A 24,389-nucleotide genomic window follows, 5' to 3' on the forward strand; every position below is an offset into this window, starting at 1 on the left:
TGGACATCTGCATAAATTGGTCATAAAATGTGATCTGAGCTTCATCTAGGTCACAACAATAGACAAACACAGTCTGTTAAACTAATAACACACAAACAATGATATGATTTCATGTCTTTATTGAACACATTGTGTGAAGATTCACTGTGCAGGGTGGGAAAAGTATGTGAAACCTTGGATTTAATAACTGGTTGGCCCTCATTTGGCAGCAATAACCTCAACCAAACGTGTTCTGTAGTTGCGGATCAGACCTGCACAACGGTCAGGAGGAATTTTGGACTATTCCTCTGTACAAAACTGTTTCAGTTCAGCAATCGGGTTGAGGTCAGGACTCTGACTGGGCCAGTCCAGAATGCGTATTTTCTTCTGTTGAAGTCATTCTGTTGTCCATTTACTTCTGTGTTTTGCGTCGCTGTCCTGTTGCATCACTCAACTTCTATTGATCTTCACTTGGCCGAAAGATAGCCTGACATTCTCCTGCAAAATGTCTTGATGAAGTTGGGAAATTATTTTTCCATCGATGATCGCAAGCAGTCCAGGCCCTGAGGCAGCAAAGCAGCCCGAAACCATGATGCTCTCTCCACCGTACTTTACATTTGGGATGAGGTTTTGATGTTGGTGTTCTGTGACTTTTTTCTCCAGACAGTGTTGTGTGTTCCTTCCAAACAACTCAAATGAAGTTTCATCTGTCCATAGAATATTTTGCCAGTAGTGCTATGGAACATCCAGGTGCATTTTTGCAAACTCAGACGTGCGGCAATGTTTTCTTGGACAGCAGTGGCTTCTTCCGTGGTGTCCTCCCATGAACACCATTCTTGTTAATTGTTTTACGTACCGTAGACTCGTCAACAGACATGTTCGCATGTTCCAGAGATTTCTGTAAGTCTTTATCTGACACTCTAGGATTATTCTTTATCTCATTCAGCATTCTGCTCTGTGCTCTTACAGTCATCTTTGCAAGATGGCCACTTCTAGGGAGAGTAGCAACAGTTCTGAACTTTCTCCATTTATAGACAATTTGTCTTAATCATGGACTGATGAACATCAAGGCTTTTAAACATGCTTTTGTAACCCTTTCCAGCTTTTTGCAAGTCAACAATTCTTAGTCTTAGGTCTGAGATCTCTTTTGTTCAAGGCATGGTTCACATCAGGCAATGCTTCTTGTGGATAGCAAACTCATATTTTGTGAGTGTTTTTTATAGGGCAAGGCAGCTCGAACCAGCATTTCCAATTGATTGGACTTTTGGATCGCTTTTGGAGAAGTCATTAATTAGCCTAGGGGTTCACATACCTTTTCCAACCTATACAGTGAATGTTTAAATGATGACACTTTTTCAGTGCATTTGGAAAGTATTCATACCTCTTGACTTTTTCCACATTTTGTTATGTTACAGCCTTATTGTAAAATGTATTACATTTTTTTAAATTCCTCATCACAACACCCCATAATGACCAAGTGCATAAAGGTTTTTTTTTTAAAAAACATTTAAAAACAAATATATCTTAATTACATAAGTATTCAACCCTTTCCATGAGACTCGAAACTGGTCTAAGTTGCATCCTGTTTCCATTGATCATCCTATAGATGTTTCAACAACTTGATTGGAGTCGACCTGTTGTAAATTCAATTGATTGAACATGATTTGGAAAGGCACACAGCTGTCTATATATGGTCCCACAGTTGACAATGCATGTCAGAGCAAAAACAAAGCCTTGAGGTCAAAGGAATTGTCTTTAGAGCACAGGGTTCCCAAGAACACAGTGGACTCCATCATTCTTAAATGAAAGAAGTTTGGAACCACCAAGACTCTTCCAAGAGCTGTCTGCCCAGCCAAACTGAGAAATCGGCCTTCATCAGGGAGGTGACCAAGAACCTGATGGTCAGATTGACAGAGTTTATTTGTTGAGATGGGAAAACCTTCCAGAAGGACAACCATCTCTGCAGCACTCCACCAATTAGGCCTTTATGGTAGAGTGGCAAGACGGAAGCCACTCCTCAGTAAAAGCCACATGACAGCCCACTTGGAGTTTGCCAAAAGGCACCTAAAGGACTCTCAGACCATGAGCAACAAGATTCTCTAGTCTGATGAAACCAAGATTGAACACTTTGGCTTGAATGTCAAGTGACACATCTAGAGGAAACCAGGCACCATCCCTTCGGTGAAGCATGGTGGTGGCAGCATCAAGCTGTGGCAGGGATTGCGAGACTAGTCAGGATCAAGGGAAAGATGAAAGGAGTAAAGTACAGAGAGAGATTCTTGATGAGAGAGATCCTTGATGAAAACCTGCTCCAGAGCGCTCGGGACCTCAGACTGTGGCTGAGGTTCACCTCCCTACAGGCCAACGACCCTAAGCACACAGCCAAGACAACACAGGAGAGGCATCGGGACAAGTCTCTGAATGTCCTTGAGTGGCCTAGCCAAAGCTCAGACTTGAACCCGATCGAACATCTCTGGAGAGACCTGAAAATAGCTGTGTAGCAACACTCCCCATCAAACATGACAGAGCTTGAGAGGATCTGCATTGAAGAATAGAAGAATCAAGCTTGTAGCATCATATCCAAGAAGAGTCGAGGCTGTAATCACTGTCAAAGTTGCTTGAAAAACGTACTGAGTACAAGGTCTGAACACTTCTGTAAATGTGATTTTTTAAATTTTTGCAAAAAATTCTAAAAACCTGTTATTGCTTTGTCATTGTGGGGTATTGTGTGTAGATTGATGAGGGGAAAAAATATATATTATCAATTTTAGAATAAGGCTGTAATGTAACAAAATGTGGAATAAGTCAAGGGGTCTGAATACCTCCCGAATGCACCGTATACAGTACTTCCACACATTTTTTTCAACTGGCACTGGGTGACATTCAGACACGTTTTGTGAGGCCTGTGAGTGTCCTTCTGCAAATCAACCAACATGTAGGTGTTTGTCAGTGTCTCAACGCAAAGGAGTCTGTTTGGACGCTACAGATAGAAGTTGGCAGATCGTCTGTACCGACTTCAGACGAGTCCCAAGACACTTGTGGGGGTCATAGAGCAAAACAGGTCTCATCTATCCATAGAGGCATAGGAACGTTTGTAGGACCGTTTGTTACAGAGAGTTTTTCTAGCTGATATCTCTAGCTTAAACTGACCGACTATTTTGGAGAAAAAAAATATGCTAATTCGATGTCCATGTGGGTGCGGACATCTACTCTACGGGGTACCCTCATTAGCAAAGCCTGACTGATAATTGCCCTTCTGCACACATCACACAGAGGCTGTGTTTTCTCAAACTGTGTAGAGATTGCACAACACTTAATGGTCTAATACAAGTGTCCATAGGATGATGCTTAGAGCTCAAAGATTCTGACCAGGTGAAGAGACTGGCAAGCCTAAATTCACATGTGGTTTGTCTCATGTCAACCGCTAAATAAATATGTCAATTAGCAATGAAAACAATTATTATCTACTTATCAGATTTAACAATCAACATTAGCTCTTTGTTGATCTTGCAGAGACTGAGGAATAATACTATGTCTGGATTGTCATACAAATTGTTCCCAAATATCACTGTCTCAATATTTTTGCTCAGGCATAACCCCTAGAGTTGATTGATGCTTAATCTATTATAATGGACCCTGAATGAATACATTGTCAATAGATGAGACATGGTCATTCTGTCAAAATGTCTTCACACGCACGCACGCATGCACCCACACACACACACACAGGCAAACACACACACACACACACACACACACACACACACACACACACACACACACACACACACACACACTGGAAATGCACACACACTCCAGGAGAGGTATTACCTTTAACCACATGGTGTCACTAATGGATTGAATTTGAAGTAGCTTCCATAACAATTCAGTACTACAGTAGTGTCTTGATTCATTTATTTTTCATTAAATCTGTCTTTTTGTTTCTCTTTTTTTCTTTGTCGATATGATGGTAACTTTGAGAGTAAATCTCCTGAAAGTAGAACAATCTTACCTTCAGTATAGCCAAGCACCTTGCCTTGTCCTTTTATGATTTCATTTGTATTTTATTTATTTTTTATTTCACCTTTATTTATCCAAGTAGGCCAGTTGAGAATAAGTTCTCATTTACAACTGCAACGTGGCCAAGATAAAGCAAAGCAGTGCAACACAAACAACAACACACAGTTACACATGGAAAAAACAAACATACAATCAATAACACAATAGAAAAGTCTATAAACAGAGGTTAAATAATTACAATATAGCAATAAACACTGGCGTGATAGATGTGCAGAAGATGAATGTGAAAGTAGAGATTCGGTGGTGCAAAGGAGATGCTTAAACTTAGAGAGGGAGATATGAGTCTCCAGCTTCAGTGATTTTTGCAATTTGTTCCATTCATTGGCAGCAGAGAACTGGAAGGAAAGGTGGCCAAATGAGGAATTGGCTTTGGGGGTGACCAGTGAAATATACCTTGCTGGAGCACGTGCTACGGGTGGGTGCTGCTATGGTGATAAGTGAGTACCTAGCAGAGGCTTATAGATGATTTGGAGCCAGTGGGTTTGGTGACGAATATGAAGCGAGGGCCAGCCAACGAGAGCATACAGGTCGCAGTGGTGGGTAGAATATGTTGCTGTACTGTATCAGTTAATGTACCTGGATACTGTACTGTATCCAGGTACAGTAACTGTAACCCAGTGACTGATTTACTTGCTCATCGTAAGCAGCCTGGTAAAATAAGCAGTGGAGTGGGAATAAGTCGAATGATTAAATGTATGTAAAAATTATACTGTATTATGTCAAGGCTTTCAATGATGACAACCATCGAAAGATTTAAATGTTTGACCATTGAATTTGGCTACTTGACTTCCTTTAACCGACTTTACTCATAATGTGAATACAATTTAAAACATGTTTAATTGTTTAAAACATAACTCAAATATTGTTCACAACCAAAATAGCCTCACTGAATATATCAAGAAATATCAAATTACAAAACTAGATGCTAATCCTCAGATTTGACAAACTCTGACTAACAAATGCACAAACTGTGAACATATGTTTGAATACAAAATTAAATTTCTCAGGCAAAAGAAAGTGTGCAAGAGGGGACATATGCCATTTCAAATCATCTTTATTGCATTGCAGATAGACATACAGCAAGTACATTAAAGGGAAACTCAAAATATGGAAGACAGCTATTACAGTACTTATTGTCAGTTAATGTTCTGGTCATTTCATCAACCATAGCTTGCTCTTGTTGAGTTGAAGTTTCTGATTCATGTCCTTTCTCAGCGACCAGCTGGAGCTGGAGCTGGGGCTGGAGCTGGGGCTGGAGCTGGGCCTGGAGCTGGGGCTGGAGCTGGGGCTGGTGCTGGGGCTGGATCTGGGGCTGGTGCTGCAGGGGCTGGGACAAGACCAAGTCTTTGCAGAAGCAGAAGGTAGTTGTACTGCTGGAGAAAGTTTGGAAAGCCACGGCCAGGGCCAGGGCCACGGACACGCTAGAAGAAGGAGGGATATTGAAGGATAATCAAAATGAATGTAGTCGCTGGAGCCTCAATTGTGTACACCATACACAATAACTGTATATAGTTTATTTTAGAAGTAAATCATTTTTATTGAATAACTGTATAGAGCAAGGGCCATGTAGATGCTGATACTATATGTATTTTTGTAATATATTCGTGTTTTATTTTTCATGTTTTTTTTACAAATGTTTTAATTTTTCTTCCACTTTGACAATACAGAGTATTTTCTGTAGATCGTTTTAATCCCACCTTGTAACTCAACAAAATGTAGAAAAGTTGAGGGGTTTGAATATCTTTTGAAGGCATTGATTAATATGGCAGCTTCAGTTTGAATGCGGCCCACACCCTTCTGGCACAAACTTTGCCTTTCCTGTATTTCTCTCAATGTCTCTGTCCCCAAATAAGGCAAAAATACTCCTTCAAAAAAGATGATTCATTCATACTACTCACCTCTTCACTTGAAGAGCGCTTCTCAATGACATGCTGATGGCCATGCTCATGCTCAGCCTTCAAAAGCAAACAATAAGACAATGAATTAATATATATGTGTGTAATATACTAACTTTAAGATCTTTCTAAGTCTAACATGACATGTTCACCAGCATTTCATGTACATACTATATGCATGACTTACCAAAGCAATAGAGAGAAGCATCACGAATCCAAGTAGAACAACAATCTTCATGCTGAACGTCTTCATCTAAATAGAGTATAAACATAAACATCATCACTTTATTAATCGATCTATTCCCTACAAGTTACAGATTATATTATATGTATAATCTACTACACAGTTAATGAGTGTATAAGAATGCCTTCACTCTGAACAAAGTGTTAGAATTATAAGTATAACCATACCTTAACGTATCTCAGGGTCAAAAGCCTTCTCAGTGCCTCTGTATGTCCTTGCACACTCATCAATACGCAGACAATATATAGTGTTTCTCAGCCAATCACACAGCCGTAATGAAGCCTAAATTTGTTGCAATGAAGTATGTTGTATGATGTCTTGGTGTTCCATGTGACGTTGGGCATTGCAAAACAGGCAAACAAATTAGCCTCTTGCCACTGCTATTAATCAAATGTGCTAACTGAAAATGTCAGTATAGGCCGACTGTATCATTGTTTCCCATCTGCTGTTAATTCCAGAACAATATTTATTCCACATCTACATTTATGGAGAGAACATTCTCTGTGTGATTCTCTGTGTGAGTTTCCATTTGACCTCTGACTGGGTAGAGACAGACTGACCAGCAAATAAGTGTCTCCCTCACAAAGTGGTCCAAATGTTTAACGCAACTGTCTGAAAGTATGCAAACAAGTTTGATAAATTGTCAGAACAATTAAGCAGGATAATTTTATACTATTAAGTCTTGATACTGACTCAGAGCTATGGAAATATATATAGAGTGACTGACTTCATACTGAAGTTAAAGAGTTGAGGTTCACAAACGTTTAATGTTGCAACCCATTTTCAAAGTGTCTTTCAAAATGGTCAAGTTTTTAGCCACCAATAAAAAACATGCACTATGTGGACATCACTTCAAATAAGTGAATTTGGCAATTTAAGCCACACAAGTTGTATACAATTGAGCACACAGCCATGCAATCTAAAAAGACAAATATTGTCAGTAGATTGGCCTGTACTGAAGAGCTCAATGACTTTCAAAGTGGCACCAACGTAAGGTGCTACCTTTTCAACGAGTCAGTTCATCAAATGTATGCCCTGCTGGAGCTGCCACGGGCAACTGTAAGTGCTGTTTTTGTGATGTGGAAACATCTAGGAGCAACACCGGCTCAGCCCCGAAGTGGTAGGCCAGGGAAGCTCACAGAATGGGACGGTAGATTGCTGAAGCGCGTAGCGTGTATAAATCATCTCTCCTCGGTTGCAACACTCACAAACTAATTCCAAACTGCCTCTGGAAGCAATGTCAGCACAATAACTGTTAGTCAGGAGGTAAATTAAATGGGTTTCCATGGCCAAACAGCCGCACACAATTCTAAGACCGTCTTGAGCAATGCCAAGCGTGGGCTTGAGTGATGTAAAGATCACGGCTATTGGACTCTGGAGAAGAGGAAACACGTTCTCTACAGTGATGAATCACGCTTCATCATCTGGCAGTTGACAGATTAATATGGATTTGGCAGATGCCAGAAGAACGCTACCTGCCCCAATGCATAATGCCAACTTTAATGTTTGGTGGTTGAGGAAAAATGGTCTTTGCTGTTTTTCACTCCAACTGCGAGCCAGGCCTCATCGCACAAAGACAGTGCCCAACCTCAATAATGATCTTGTGACTGAATGGAAGCCAGTCCCTGCAGCAATGTTCCAACATCTAGAGGAAAGCTGGGGGCTATTACAGCGGCAAAGGGGGGACCAATCCATAATAATGCCCGTGATATTGGAATTAGATGTTCGATGAGCAGGTGTTTTTTGGGCCATGGAGTGTATTTGGTTATCTGCAACCCAAGAAGAACTGCTAGTGGGTCTTGACCCCTTTTTGGAAACAACATATTCTCTGGAACTGATTATGAATTCAGAAGTTTTGTTGATTTCATACTTGTTTACAATTGTTTTAGGACTTGTAGAGCCTTCCACCTTATATCAGAGAGGTTTCACACTTGTGTCAAACAAACAGAACACAACAGATAAAGACATACACAATGACGGATCTGAACTTATTTCATTTATTAATGATGGAATAATCAGCTCTGAACAGGAGCTAATGTCAACATATTTGATTTAAACAAGTTATTTCTCCTTCCCCTATCGACGCCCGTCTCATTTTCCACCCGCTCCCGGGGCTGGAGCTGGAGCTGCAGCAGGAGTTGGGGCAGGAGCAGAGGCGAGGCTGGCCAATAGAGAGAGAGAGAGAGAGAGAGAGAGAGAGAGAGAGAGAGAGAGAGAGAGAGAGAGAGAGAGAGAGAGAGAGAGAGAGAGAGAGAGAGAGAGAGAGAGAGAGCGAGCTGGATAAATTGCTCTGAGCTCAAACAAACTAGTAATCATATTCAAATGGTAGACCGTACTATAGTACTCTAATAGACAGAATACCTAATAGATAGTACTAAATATTACTGCACCTCATTGCTAGCTGAGCGTTCCTCTCGATCATGTTCCTCAGACACCTGCACACACAAACAAAATCCCAGGATGAATGATATTATGGTATAAAGTAATCAACACTCAAAGTGTGAACTTAAGTCCATCATATTGTAATAATTCAGATATTGTCATATTCCAATGCAATGCAATCTATGGAAACGGCAATCTCTTGTTGTATTGATGTGTAAATTGAAGGCTTGATGTTGTATTTCAAGAATTCTTACAGGAATGGAGGAACCTAGTCCAATCAGGCACATCACTAGGAATAGTAGTTTCATGGTCACCATGGAGTTCTTGAAATGAAAAAGATGTACAGTGAATTCAAAGCTAGACACGCCTGACTAAACTCCACTACAGTATTCTTTGAACCTCTTACCTGTTCAAGTGAAGATGTCAAATGCTTGAAATGTTGCTACTAAACTGTTAACACTGTTGCCGTATTGTAACTTAACTGCAAAAATATGCTTTTTATTTCATTTCATTCCACAGTCACACCAATGTGCCTTCAGTGCACCAATGAGCTTTAGTCCCATGATCAAATTTGTGTCCTGTGTCCTGGAGATGTAAAATGTGATGAAATTAGGCATTTTTATTATTAAATAACGCAAGGTAATGTACCACACTTTTTCTTACTTTATTTTCAATTTATACAATATAGCCTGGGCATTTCTCCTGTCAATTTCCATAAACTTAATGAGCATTAATCAGAGGACTGGATAGACATACAATTGAGCTTAAAATATGAATGTGTTTATTAAACAGAAATGCATAAAGGAATCACACTTCATAGTTAATGTCTGGGAGTTCCATGAAATACCTGATAGACAGAAAAGTGAATTAATGAATTTATAGGATATACATTGTACTTATGATGTTTGGGGAATCCAGTGTTGGGAAAAGTACCCAATAGTCGTACTTGAGTAAAAGTAAAGATACCTTAATAGAAAATAAAGTTACCCACTTAAATACAACTTGAGTAAAATTCTAAAAGTATTTGGTTTTAAATATACTTAAGTATCAAAAGTATGTGTAATTGCTCAAATATACTCAAAGGTAAAAGTATAAATCATTACAAAAACCTTATATTAAACAAACCAGACGCCACCATTTTCTTGTCTACTTTATTTAGGGATAGCCAGGGGTACACTCCAACACTCAGACATCTTTGTAAACTAAGCATTTGTGTTTTGTGAGTCCACCAGATCAGAGACAGTAGGGATGAGCAGGGATGTTCTCTTGATAAGCGTATGAATTTGTCCATTTTCCTGTCCTGCTAAGCATTCAAAAGGTAATTTTTGGATGTCAAGGACAATGTATGGGGTAAAATGTACATTATTTTCTTCAGGAATTTTGTGAAGCATAAGTAAAAGTTGTCAGAAATATATATATAGTAAAGTAAAGTACAGATACCCCCAAAAACTATTTAAGTAGTACTTTTCACCTGTTTTAACGTCCAACTGGGGCAGGGGCTGGTGCAGGGGCAGGGGCAGGGGCAGGGGCAGGGGCAGGGGCAGGGGCAGGGGGTGCAGGGGCAGGGGCAGGGGCTGGTGCTGGTGCTGGGACAGAGGCAGCAAACAGTTTAAGTAGAAGTTGAAGTAGCTGATTTGAATTCAACTGTGGCAGGGAGGGCAGAAAGGAACCAGCCTAAATAGGAAAAGAAAACAGCAGTTTTTTTCTCATTCAATGTCCTTTTGATATACACACCACACATGGAATCATATCTCAGAATATTCACATATGTTTCATATACATTGATCTTCACTACTATATGTTAAATAATTTCTGCTCATAATCTGTGGAGCTATGGAACTTACCTCCCTGGAGTTTGAGTTAGAGTTGGAGTCAGAGCTGGAACGTGCAACTCTCAAGTGATCCACATCAGCCTGAAAAAGTATAATTTTATTATTTAAATATGCATATGTATTTATATATACAGTATATACTAAAATATATATACATCAAATTTGATATAAAGAAGAATATTATATATTTTGTGGCAAATATATTGTATGTTGATATTTGCTAAACTCACAGGAAGAGCCAATGACAGGCCCAGGAGGCAGCCCAGAAAGATTACAGTCTTCATCATCATCTTGGTGGTCTGTTCTAAAAACATAAAAAGATACAAAAGCAATTCGATGACCTTTTTTTAGTCTGAATTTTTAAGTCGAATGTTAACACTAGAGTGTAAGTACATTTATCACTATTCAAAAGCCCTGCTTCACAACCAATTTCCTTACCTTCGAGTCAGTCAATTTCAGCAGTTGATCAGGTGTGACGATGCAAAAGACAATGAGTTATACCCAGTCGGTTGGGTCTTTTAAATAGAGTTAAGAACATTGATGTCACAACCCCTAATACTAGGTGGTATTATTGTGAAAATAATCATGATGTTGAATATTCTGAAATCTTTAATCTCTCTGTTGAAGGATAGGTGTGGGTAATAATAATGGATTAACATTATAACTGTACAGATGAGTCACACATGAAATGTATGATATACAGTACCAGTCAAACGTTAAGACACACCTACTCATTCAAGTTTTTTTAAACATTTTTATTTTCTACACTGTATAATAACAGGGAAGACATCAGAGCTATGAAATAACACACATAGAATCATCTAGAAACCCCAAAGTGTTAATCAAATCAAAATATATTTTACATTTGAGATTCGTCAAGAGAATGCCAAGTGTGTGCGAAGCTGTCAAGGCAAAAGGTGGTTACATTGAAGAATCTGAACACTTTTTAAAATGACTGCATGATTCCATGTGTGTTATTTCATATTTTTGATGTCTTCACTATTATTCTACAATGTAGAAAATAGTAAAAATGTAAAAAATTATCTTGAATGAGTAGGTGGGTCCAAACTTTTGACTGGTACTGTATGCATAAAAAAACTGGTAACTTCACAATTTTGTATAATTAACTTTCTATAAAGACTGTTTATTATTAGTTATTTACAACAGTATTATAAGCATACAATGTATAATCCTTTAAAATCTTTATTATAATATATAAAAGCTTTTTAAGCATTTCTGAATATTTATTAGAATTTGTAATAGCTTCGTCATGTTACTATGAAGACAAAATATCAACTACATCCAGCTAATAGCAGAATTATTTGGGGATTGTGTGATATAAATGGATCTAAAAATTGTTTTAACACATGCAGTACCAGTGTTTTGCAAACAAACACCCATTTCGCTCCCCCACCTTTGAACGTTGCCAAATCGTCATGGGAAGGACTTGATTGTAGAATTAAGTAGGCTTATAAACAAGAAACTGAGTCACCAGCTAAGAAAGTATAATATGCAACTCAATCCCCACCTTGCCACGACAAATGTCCAGATTCACTACAGACAGTCCTCCCCAGAAATCTAAAAGATGTGTGTTCTAAAGTGTCTGTCCGAAAGGAACCCCTTTTAATTTTACATGTGTTCAAACCATTCTTTTTAGCAATAAACAGTACTTCCATAATTTGTTTAACTGGTATCGGGTGACATTCAGACAAGTCATGTGAGGCCTGTGGGCACCCTAGAGCAAATCAACCAACATGTACAATACCAGTCAAAAGTTTGGACAAACATACTCAATCAAGGGTTTTTCTTTATTTTTACTATTTTCTACATTGTAGAATAATAGTGAAGATATCAAAACTATGAAATAACATACAGTGGGGAGAACAAGTATTTGGTACACTGCCGATTTTGCAGGTTTTCCTACTTACAAAGCATGTAGAGGTCTGTAGTTATTATCATAGGTACACTTCAACTGTGAGAGACGGAATGTCACGACTAGTCAAGGTGGGTGGAATCAGGCGCAGAGAGCAAATAGTGAATAGTAGTTTATTCTCCGGTGAACAAAAATAAACACGGACAACCCAAAAAACAAACAGGGTGAAAATATCCAAAACAGGATAACAGACAAACCGGAGAAATAAAACACAAAAACAGATACTAATTAACTAATTAACTCTTTCCCCCTTCTGATGACCAGGTGGCGAATCGCATCTCTGCATGTCTGGCAGACATATCAGTGTGGATGACGGATCACCACCTCAAGCTGAACCTCGGCAAGACGGAGCTGCTCTTCCTCCCGGGGAAGGACTGCCCGTTCCATGATCTCGCCATCACGGTTGACAACTCCATTGTGTCCTCCTCCCAGAGCGCTAAGAACCTTGGCGTGATCCTGACAACACCCTGTCGTTCTCAACTAACATCAAGGCGGTGGCCCGTTCCTGTAGGTTCATGCTCTACAACATCCGCAGAGTACGACCCTGCCTCACACAGGAAGCGGCGCAGGTCCTAATCCAGGCACTTGTCATCTCCCGTCTGGATTACTGCAACTCGCTGTTGGCTGGGCTCCCTGCCTGTGCCATTAAACCCCTACAACTCATCCAGAACGCCGCAGCCCGTCTGGTGTTCAACCTTCCCAAATTCTCTCACGTCACCCCGCTCCTCCGCTCTCTCCACTGGCTTCCAGTTGAAGCTCGCATCCGCTACAAGACCATGGTGCTTGCCTACGGAGCTGTGAGGGGAACGGCACCTCAGTACCTCCAGGCTCTGATCAGGCCCTACACCCAAACAAGGGCACTGCGTTCATCCACCTCTGGCCTGCTCGCCTCCCTACCACTGAGGAAGTACAGTTCCCGCTCAGCCCAGTCAAAACTGTTCGCTGCTCTGGCTCCCCAATGGTGGAACACACTCCCTCACGACGCCAGGACAGCGGAGTCAATCAGAAGAGAAGGAGAAGGTGGCAAAGAGCTTCCTAGGGTTAGAGGCAGATGCTTGGAATTTAGAGTGGTAGAAAGTGGCTTTAGCAGCAGAGACAGAGGAGGAAAATGTAGAGAGGAGGGAGTGAAAGGATGCCAGGTCCGCAGGGGGCAAGTTTTCCTCCATTTCCGCTCGGCTGCCCGGAGCCCTGTTCTGTGAGCTCGCAATGAGTCGTCGAGCCACGGAGCCACGGAGCGGGAGGGGAGGACCGAGCCGGCCTGGAGGATAGGGGACATAGAGAGTCAAAGGATGCAGAAAGGGAGGAGAGGAGGGTTGAGGAGGCAGAATCAGGAGATAGGTTGGAGAAGGTTTGAGCAGAGGGAAGAGATGATAGGATGGAAGAGGAGAGAGTAGCGGGGGAGAGAGAGCGAAGTTTGGGACGGCGCGATACCATCCGAGTAGGGGCAGTGTGGGAAGTGTTGGATGAGAGCGAGAGGGAAAAGGATACAAGGTAGTGGTCGGAGACTTGGAGGGGAGTTGCAATGAGGTTAGTGGAAGAACAGCATCTAGTAAAGATGAGGTCGAGCGTATTGCCTGCCTTGTGAGTAGGGGGGGAAGGTGAGAGGGTGAGGTCAAAAGAGGAGAGGAGTGAAAAGAAGGAGGCAGAGAGGAATGAGTCAAAGGTAGACGTGGGGAGGTTAAAGTCGCCCAGAACTGTGAGAGGTGAGCTGTCCTCAGGAAAGGAGCTTATCAAGGCATCAAGCTCATTGATGAACTCTCCGAGGGGACCTGGAGGGCGATAAATGATAAGGATGTTAAGCTTGAAAGGGCTGGTAACTGTGACAGCATGAAATTCAAAGGAGGCGATAGACAGATGGGTAAGGGAAGAAAGAGAGAATGACCACTTGGGAGAGATGAGGATCCCGGTGCCACCACCCCGCTGACCAGAAGCTCTCGGGGTGTGCGAGAACACGTGGGCGGACGAAGAGAGAGCAGTAGGAGTAGCAGTGTTATCTGTGGTGATCCATGTTTCCGTCAGTGCGAAGAAGTCGAGGGACATTCAAAATTCATCCGAAATTCATCCAAACCACTTGAGGTCAGTACAGAGAGTACGTGCACTCTGTCATATATATATTCTCACTATGGAAGAAATGGCAACGCTTCTGATCAGAGGAATAACAGTCAGAGGAAAACATGTTGTGTTCAAATAGAATACAGTCCTACTACACTGGACAACATAAGGTGCATACAGGAAACCTTTTCACACTATGTGCAGGACAACGATCCTGTCCCCCTGAGTAAGGAGGACGTATCACATATCTCAGATGAAATGACTGAACGTGAGACTGAGGTTGACGAGGATAATTCCTTGCCTCCCAAGGACAAAGACGGAGTGAATGAAACATTGGAGTTGGTACCTGGTGAGTCGGAGTCTGCAAGAGTTACTTCTCATTCCAAGAAAAAGAAGAAGAATAATAGGAAAAATGCTAAAATGAAGCTGGGCAAGTGGTTACTGAGACTAGAAACAATCATAACCCAATAGAAAACCGTGAGGTTCATAAGAGAACCCGAAGGTGGTGCAATTCTGGAGAATACAAAAGAAGGCAGACAGACATCAATGCTGGCCTTCATTCAAACAATCCGGAATCAACATACATCCAAGCGTCCCAGGGTACCAAGCTCCCCATCAGAGTCTGGCGTTAAGTCACCTGCAGAAAAAAGGCTGATATGTAGGATGTAATTCTGGGAGAAGTGGAGAGTGGAGTCCCCCTTATTAGCCATCCAGACTGAAATCATGAATGAGGGATTGAAATAATCTATATTTCAGAACCTATACTATCTGGTTCAGAGAATGACATTCTCTGTATGTGAGCATAACCTCTGTTGCTAACATGGCTTTTCAAGAGAATGAGCAATCTGATAATAATTTAATTTGAATGCCAACTCTTGATACGTGTCCGAAAACAAAACCTACCTTTGAGACAAACTCATTCGAAAACATTGTACCATGAAACTTTTTCAAACCGTCAATCAGGCTAAAATACTCTGGGACCCTCATGCAAGCCTAGAAGAATATTGGGAGGTCATCTGAATAGTCGTAGCATTATTTCTAAGAGTGAACAGGTAGAACATTTATTGAATGACTCTAATCTAGATTTGTTTCTGTTTCTCTGAGACATGGCTGAAGAAATCTTCTCCTATTTCTGCCTTTAAAGTCCCTGGATATTCCATATTCAGGAGGGACAGGGGAGAGGGCAGAGGGGGTGGATTGCTTGAGTACATGAAAGATAACTTTTAATGCAATTGTATCATATGGAAACACGCCAATGACATTGAATGTATGGTGCTGAATGTCTTCCTCTCCCCTCATATGTCTCTCACTATTATTGGATTATATCAACCACCAACATCTGATATCTCATTTCTGATATCTGATATCTCATAGAAAATGTGATAAGAAAGAGATTATCTTCATGGGTGATTTCAATATAAACTGGGGCAACAAAATGTGCAGGAAAAAACTTCAAGGGATCACAGATGATTTCAACCTGACTGAAATAATACAAAACCCAACCAGAGTAACACGGTCATCCCAGACTCAGATTGATCTGGTGTTTACTAACAGACCTGATCAAATAATTAAGTCCAGTAACTAACCTACTGGCATATCTGACCACAATGTTACATCGGTGGATAGAAAGCTCACTAAAAAGAGATTTAAGAACGACATTAATGTGCAACAGTATGATAACAAAATGTAGAAAAGTGAGCAGAGTAACTACGATGCAGCTAGAAGTCAATTTGACTGGTCTGATCTGTTAAGCAATGAAGACCCAGAGTCTGGATACAGAACATTTCTGTTAGCTATTGACAAGTTGAATACCTCATTTACTTGGAAATGTCAACGTAAGCCAAGAAGGAAAACCTCTCTACCATGGCTCAACGAGGACCTCTGGAGGCAAATGATAGAACGGGATTTTTCCTTGAAAGAAAATCACTGGTCTAGTTAGAATGATGACAGACATATATTTGCATCACTGAGAAATAAGGTGGTTAGGAATATAAAAAAAGCAAGTTATTTCTTAGAGTGATCAATGAAGCAAAAGGAAATGGCAAAGTGATTTGGGAAAATCTCAACGAACTAACAGGGAGAGGAGCTGAAAAGTAAAAAGAAAACTTGCTGAATTCAAGGTTAATGGGATTCTAATTCAAGACTCAAATTTCATATCCACCACCTTTAACAATGTATTTGTTGACTCTGTCAGGGAACTGGCTCAGAGAGGTTCAACCAAGACAACAGTTCTTCACTCCCATAGATAATAATAAACCAATATTCAGAATTCCTGAAATCTCAGTGTCAGCCGTGGAGAGTATTATTAGCTTCTTCGGGAGCTCTAGAACAAAATATGTATTTGGTCTAGATGTTGTACTTCTGAAGAGACACAACTATTCTGATTGCCCCTATTTTACATCTAGTTAAATCTGTCCATCAAATATGGGTTCTTTCCCAATGCTGGGAAGTCTGCTGCAGTGATACCTGTCTTAAAATCTGGTGACCAAACACTGGTGGAAAATTACCGACCTTTTAGCATTCTTCCAGTGCTATCAAAATTAGCTGAAAGATGGGTGTCTGATCATCTGACTGATCACCTCATTCTCCACACATCAAATGCAATTTGGATTCAGAACTAACCATTCTACCGAAACAGCCAATTGCTATTTTCTGGACTGTATTACATCTAAACTGAACATAGGTGGTGAAGTCTGCACAGCCTTTTTGGATCTTGAAAGGGTCTTTGATACTGTGAATCATGAGGTCCTCCTATTCAAACTACTACCTCCCTTAATGTGTCCACTGAAGTCATTCGTTGGATGTATTCCTATCTGACAAACAGAAGTCAAAGGATTGATTTGGGGGACACTCAGCCGGGCTCTCTTTACTATACAATTGGGGTCCCACAAGGGGCAATATTAGGCCCCCTTCTGTTTACCATCTATGTAAATTATCTCTCACTTGCTTGCACACAAGTTACCATGCAGATGTATGCAGATGATAAAGTTCTGTATGTGCACTCATAAAATAGGCAATTGGTTGTAAACAAGTTAACTTCAGCCATGTTTCTAAATGGATTACTAATTCTTGCCTGCATTTAAATATCGACAAGACTCTTCGTATGTACTTCTCTAAGAAATCCATTGATTCTTCCCAAAAAGCTGTTATTGTTGGGGAGAATCATAAAGTAGTGTCTAACTTCAAGTGTCTTGGTGTCATTTTGGACTCCAACTTGACATTTGACATGTGAAGGTGGTAAACACTGTTAAATTTGGATTATTCAACTTAAAGGTTTATAAGAACTTTCCTTCCTCTGGAGGCCGCAAAACTATATATGCATGCAATGATCTTCTCACATCTGAGATATCTCACATGCTGGTCCCAAGCAGGACCTACTATTCTGAAACCAATTGAATCACTCTACAAACAAACACTTAAGATTTGATGACAAACCAAACAGTTACCACCATTGTCATATATTTTACAAGCATAGTTGATTTAGTCTGGATAGCTTTAAGCAGTATGCAGATGCAAGCCTTGTCTTTAAGATCCTGCATGGTCTTGCCCCTCCACCTCTACGCCAGCATATCATGCTCAAGGAAAGCACCTCCAGAATATCAAGGGCAATAACTACAGGGAATTGGCCAATCGGCCTTCTCTGTTAGAGCTACAACATACTTGAATGCAATGCCCATGAACTTGAGAAGCTGCACTGATTATTGTACTTTTAAATTTGAATTGAAAACATGGCTAAAACCGATCCAAATCTGTACACGAGTTATCTGTGGTTCCTCATACGTAAGACAACAGTTGATGATAGTGTTGTTGTCGTTAGAATTATATACAGTTGAAGTCGGAAGTTTACATACACCTTAGCCAACTACATTTCAACTCAGTTTCACACAATTTCTGACATTTAATCCTAGTAAAAAAATTCCCGGTCTTAGGTCAGTTAGGAACACCACTATATTTTAAGAATGTGAAATGTCAGAATAATAGTAGGGAGAATGATTTATTTCAGCTTTTGTTTCATTCATCACATTCCCAGTGGGTCAGAAGTTTACATACACTCAATTAGTATTTAGTAGCATTGCCTTTAAAATGTTTAACGTGGGTCAAACATTTCAGGGAGCCTTCCACAACCTTCCCACAATAAGTTGGGTGAATTTTGGCCCATTCGTCCTGTCAGAGTGTAATAAAACCTGTGTGTAGCTGGTGTAGAGGAGTCAGGCGCAGTACAGCAGAGGTGAGTAAGAAACGTACTTTACTCAAAATATCACAAATACAACGCAAATTAAACAAGCCCACAATAACAGACCGTATTACATACCAACAATCACTCACAAACAGACCAAGTCCCTATTATCGCAAGAACAGATCAAGTAAGCAAAGCGAATCAGCAGTCCATCATTAGTCGACTGCCGAAAAACTTCAAAAACTTTGAACATTTCTTCAAATGCAGTCGCAACAACCATCAAGCGCTATGATGAAACTGGCTCTCATGAGAACCGCCAGATAAAAGGAAGACCCAGAGTTACCTCTGCTGCAGAGGATAAGTTCATTAGACATACCAGCCTCATACCAATTTGCAGCCCAAATAAATACTTCACAGAGTTCAAGTAACAGACACATCTCAACATCAACTTCAGAGGAGACAGTGTGAATCTTCATGGTCGAATTGCTGCAAAGAAAGCCCTACTAAAGGACACCAATAAGAAGAAGAGACTTGCTTGGGCCAAGAAGCACGAGCAATGGACATTAGACCGGTGGAAATCTGTCCTTTGGTCTGATGAGTCCAAATTTGAGATTTTTAGTTCCAACCGACGTGTCTTTGTGAGATGCAGAGTAGGTGAACGGATGATCCCTGCATGAGTGGTTCCCACCGTAAAGCGTGGAGGAGGAGGTGTGATGGTGTGGGGGTGCTTTGCTGGTGACACTGTCTGATTTATTTAGAATTCAAGAAACACTTAACCAGCATGGCTACCACAGCATTCTGCAGTGATACACCGTCCCGTCTGGTTTGCTCTTAGTGAGACTATCATTTGTTTTTCAACAGGATAATGACCCAACACACCTCCAGGCTGTGTAAGGGCTATTTGACGAAGAAGGAGAGTGATTGAGTGCTGCATCAGATGACCTGGCCTCCACAATCACCCGACCTCAACCCAATTGAGATGGTTTGGGATGAGTTGGACCGCAGAGTGAAGGCAAAGCAGCCAACAAGTGCTATGCATATGTGGGAACTCTATCAAGACTTTTGGGAAAGCCTTCCAGGTAAAGCTGGTTAAGAGGATTTCTAGCTGTCATCAAGGCAAAGGGTGGCGACTTTATACATTGACAAATCTCAAAAGTAAAATACATTTTGATTTGTTTAACACTTTTTTGGTTACTACATGATTCCATATGTGCTATTTCATATTAAACTAAAGTTGAGTTGTTTGGAAGGAACACACAACACTATGTGTGGAGAAGATAAGGCACAGCACACCAAAATCAAAACCTCATCCCAACTGTAAAATATGGTGGAGGGAGCATCAATGGTTTGGGGCTGCTTTGCTGCCTCAGGGCCTGGACAGCTTGCTATCATCGACAGAACAATAAATTCCCAAGTTTATCAAGACATTTTACAGGAGTATGACAGGACAACGACCCAAAACACAGAAGTAAATCAACAACAGAATTGCTTCAACAGAAGATAATACGCCTTCTGGAGTGGCCCAGTCAGAGTCCTGACCTCCTGACCGATTTAAAATGACAGAGAGTGGTTCACACAAGACATCCTTTAGAATATTGCTGAACTGAATCAGTTTTGTAAAGATGAATGTAAAGATGAATGGTCCAAAATTCCTCCTGACCGTTGTGCGGGTCTGATTCACAACTACAGAAACAGTTTGGTTGAGGTTATTGCTGCCAAAGGAGGGTCAACCAGTTATTAAATCCAAGGGTTCACATACTTTTCCCACCCTGCACCGTGAATGTTTACACAGTGTGTTCAATAAAGACCTATAATTGTTTGCGTGTTATTGGTTTAAGCAGACTGTCTGTCTATTGTTGTGACTTTATTTTAAGACCACTTTATGCAGAAATCCCAATAATTCTAAAGGGTTCACATACTTTTTCTTGCCACTGGATTGCCACTGGATTCAGTGTTCTCCAGCAATCGAAGCTTCCCAGCCGGGCCGAATACCCATACAAAATGAGATGTCGAAACACAACAAAACAAAATATGGATATATCATTCCGGACCTTACAGGCCATCGGTCGATAAATCCAACAGACAAGCAAATAAGCCATCTGGTAAATAGCGCACTACCACAAACTGATGCTAGCACTAAGACCAGCCTGCAGAACTGTAGAACAGTACAGAGGGGCGCAGTTTCGTTCATTCGGATGCGTTCTCCTGTCAAAACTTTGAATAAGAATCTTTTATTTAACACTTTTTTGGTTACTACATGATTCCATAAGTTTATTTCATAGATGTGATTTCTTCACTATTATTCTACAAAGCAGAAAATAGTTCAAAAGAAAAGAAAAACCTCTTGAAAAGTGTGACACCAATCAGGCCCTCAAGGAGTTGCCCACCCCTGGTGTAGCCCAAACGGTTTGGATGCTACCGTCAGAAGTTGGCAAATTGGCTGTACCGACTTCAGACGATTCCCGAGACGTTTGTTGGGGTCATACAGCAAAACAGAGAACACCATCATGTTCGTTAGAGTCTTTCGTCTTTCCATGTCGAGGTCATGTAGGTTTTTGTGAGAAGACCATTTTTCGGGATGTCTCATGGTCTGACAAATACCGCACAAAACGGACACCTTTCCATGCGGATGCAGAAGTGCAACATCGGAGGATGTGGTGGATTGAGATGATTCAATGCAAAAACAGATATCACTTGCTTAAACTGACAGATTTTTATGGGGAATTTTGTACAACCTAAAAATAAACAGATTACAATGAAAACTATTTTCTACTTATCAGACTCATTTATCAATATCAGCTTTTTGTTAATCTTGCAGAGACTGAGAGGGTTAATACTGTGTCTGGATTGTCACACAAATTGTTCCCCAATATCACTGAATATTATTATTCACATGATATGCTGATTCCATTATAATAGGCTCTGAATGAATAAATAATGAATCAATGAAACAGGGTCATTCTCTGTCAAAAGTCTTCACATTTGCATGCACGCACACACACACACACACACACACACACACACAGACACACACACACACACACACACACACACACACACACACACACACACACACACACACACACACACACACACACACACACACACACACACACACACACACACACACACACACACACACACACACACACACACACACACACACACAGACACTCAGACACAGACACACAGACACACACACACACACACACACACACACACACACACACACACACACACACACACACACACACACACACACACACACACACACACACACACACACACCTCAGGTGAGGTATTTCCTTTAACCACATGGTGTCACTCATGGCATGAAGTTGATATTACTTCCATAACGAGTTTTTTTATTTATTTGTTGATGTGATGGTAACTTTCAGAGTAAGTCTCCAAAAAGTACAACAATCTTACTCTCAGTATAGCCAAGCACCTCCTGCGACAATAAGTCCAGACCTAGCATTGCCACTCATTCTGCACTTGCCTTGTCTTTTTATGAATATGTCCTGTACTGTATCCAGGTACAGTAACTGTAACCCAGTGACTGATTTACTTGCTCATCGTAAGCAGCCTGGTAAAATAAGCAGTGGAGTGGGAATAAGTTGAATGATTAAATGTATGTAAAAATTATACTGTATTATGTCAAGGCTTTCAATGATTTTAACCATCGAAATATTTAAATGTTTGACCATTGAATTTGGCTACTTGACTTCCTGTAACCTACTTTACTCATAATGTGAATACAATTTAAAACATGTTTAAATGTTTAAAACATAACTCAAATATTGTTCACAACCAAAATAGCCTCACTAAATATATTAAGACATATCAACAGACAAAACAAGATGCTAATCCTCAGATTTAAGTCATGTGTTAATCATTTTCTCTCAAGCTTCACCCCTTTCCCTCTCATGCACTCGCTTTTATCTCCTCCATTTAGCTAGATGTCCAGCGATGCATATATTTGTATGAATAGTTCATTTTATTAATGTAACCTTTATTTATTAAAGGTAAGTCAATTAGGAACATTATTATTTGCAAAAGGTTACAACATATTTTCACACATCCACTCTGACTAACAAATGCACAAACTGTGTGAATTCAAATTCATATTTCTCAGGCAAAAGAAAGTGTGCAGGAGGGGACATATGTCATTTCAAATCCTCTTTATTGCATTGCAGATAGACATACAGCTAGTACATTAAAGGGAAACTGAAGCAAAATGCTGAAGACAGCTATTACAGTACTTATTGTCAGTTAATGTTCTGGTCATTTCATCAACCATAGCTTGCTCTTGTTGAGTTGAAGTTTCTGATTCATGTCCTTTCTCAGCGACCAGCTGGAGCTGGGGCTGGGGCTGGAGATGGAGCTGGGGCTGGGGATGGAGATGGAGCTGGGGCTGGAGCTGGAGCTGGAGCTGGGGCTGGGGTTGGAGCTGGGGCTGGGGCTGGAGCTGGAGCTGGGGCTGGGGCTGGGCTGGGGCTGGGGCTGGGGTTGGAGCTGGGGCTGGAGCTGGGGCTGGAGCTGGGGTTGGAGCTGGGGCTGGAGCTGGAGCTGGGGTTGGAGCTGGGGCTGGAGATGGGGTTGGAAGGGGGGCTGGAGCTGGAGCTGGGGTTGTAGCTGGGGCTGGAGCTGGAGCTGCGGCTGGAGCTGGGGTTGGGGCTGGGGTTGGGGCTGGAGCTGGAGCTGCAGGGGCTGGGACGAGACCAAGTCTTTGAAGAAGCAGAAGGTAGTTGTACTGCTGCAGAAAGTTTAGAAAGCCACGGCCACGTCCACGCTAGAAGGAGGCAAAAAGAAGGATAATCAAAACGAATGTAGTCACTGGAGTCTCAATTGTGTACACCATACACAATAACTGTACATAGTTTATTTTAGCAATAAATCATTTTTATTGAATAACTGTATATACCAGGGGCCATGTAGATGCTCATACTATATGTAATTGGTTTCTATGTCAAGTTGCTTGAAGGAAAAATCATTACATCATGTGTTCAGGGGTGGTCCAGTAGTTAATGCTGCTGCCTTTAGCGCACACTTAAAGTACCTTCAGAAAGTTTTCACACCCTCTTACTTTTTCTACATTTTGTTTTGTTACACCCTGAATTTAAAATGGATTAAATTGAGATTTTGTGTCACTGGGCCTACACACGATATGCCATAATGTCAAAGTGGAATTATGTTTATAGTAAAAATGAAAAGCTGTAATGTCTTGAGTCAATAAGTATTCCATCTCTTTGTTATATCATGACTAAATAAGTACAGGAGAAAATAAAAATATGCTTAAGAAATCACATCAGGTGATGCATGGATTCACTCTGTTTGCAATAATAGCGTCAAACATCATTTTTTATGACTACCTCAACTATGTACCCCACACATATGGTTCGGCTTGAAAATCTATGACAAGATTTGGAAATGGATGTCTAGCAATGATCAACCACCAACTTGACAGGGCTTGAATATATTTTAAGAATAATGTGCAAATATTGAACAATTCTGGTATGCAAAGCTCTTAATGACCTACCCAGAAAGACTTACAGCTGATTCTGTTGACTCAGGGATTTGAATACTTATTTTTTACATTTTCTTTACAAATAATAATAATAATTTACAAATTATATTTACGTTGTACACAATAACTGTACATAGTTTATTTTAGTTGTTCATCCTTTTTGTTATGTAACTGTATATAGCAAGGGCCATGCATATTGTCACGGTTGTCGTAAGAACGGGACCAAGGCGCAGCGGATGTTGAATTCCACATCTTTAATTTAAAGAGAACCTTAAACAAAACATATCA

The 24,389-nt window shown here is 40.7% G+C and overlaps 2 protein-coding genes across 3 annotated transcripts in view; both read right to left on the reverse strand.

Moving 5' to 3' along the window:
• LOC127907903 (cyclin-dependent kinase inhibitor 1C-like) overlaps positions 1-10,955 on the reverse strand; it is a 26,875-nt gene extending 15,920 nt beyond the window's left edge. The window contains exons 1-4 of one of the 2 annotated variants that reach the window (XR_008065491.1): positions 10,851-10,955; positions 10,643-10,716; positions 10,425-10,493; positions 10,126-10,254 (exon numbers count right to left, since the gene is read on the reverse strand). The gene's annotated coding sequence lies outside the window, so the exon portion shown is untranslated. Of the gene's footprint in view, positions 1-10,125; positions 10,255-10,424; positions 10,494-10,642; positions 10,717-10,850 lie in introns of those variants that run through there. The other variant, XM_052464383.1, reaches the window with a different exon arrangement.
• Positions 5,114-6,395, reverse strand: LOC118395663 (UBX domain-containing protein 11-like). Its single transcript, XM_052464386.1, has 4 exons — positions 6,366-6,395; positions 6,142-6,207; positions 5,958-6,014; positions 5,114-5,480 (listed from the first exon to the last, which is right to left on the reverse strand). The coding sequence occupies exons 2-4, from the start codon at positions 6,205-6,207 to the stop codon at positions 5,271-5,273; spliced, it is 333 nt and encodes a 110-aa protein (XP_052320346.1). The 5' UTR covers positions 6,366-6,395; the 3' UTR covers positions 5,114-5,270.
• Positions 10,956-24,389: the final 13,434 nt, after the last annotated feature.

Source organism: Oncorhynchus keta, chromosome 16 (assembly GCF_023373465.1).
Source record: "Oncorhynchus keta strain PuntledgeMale-10-30-2019 chromosome 16, Oket_V2, whole genome shotgun sequence".
NCBI lineage: Eukaryota > Metazoa > Chordata > Actinopteri > Salmoniformes > Salmonidae > Oncorhynchus > Oncorhynchus keta.

Bases quoted from the DNA above. Each gene is read 5' to 3' on its own strand.
- LOC118395663 (XM_052464386.1), bottom strand. From the start codon at position 6,207: ATGAAGACGTTCAGCATGAAGATTGTTGTTCTACTTGGATTCGTGATG. The intron at 6,015-6,141 runs GTAAGTCATGCA...TTGCTTTTGAAG, and splicing joins TGCTTCTCTCTATTGCTTTG to GCTGAGCATGAGCATGGCCA. The intron at 5,481-5,957 runs GTGAGTAGTATG...TCCTTCTTCTAG, and splicing joins AGCGCTCTTCAAGTGAAGAG to CGTGTCCGTGGCCCTGGCCC.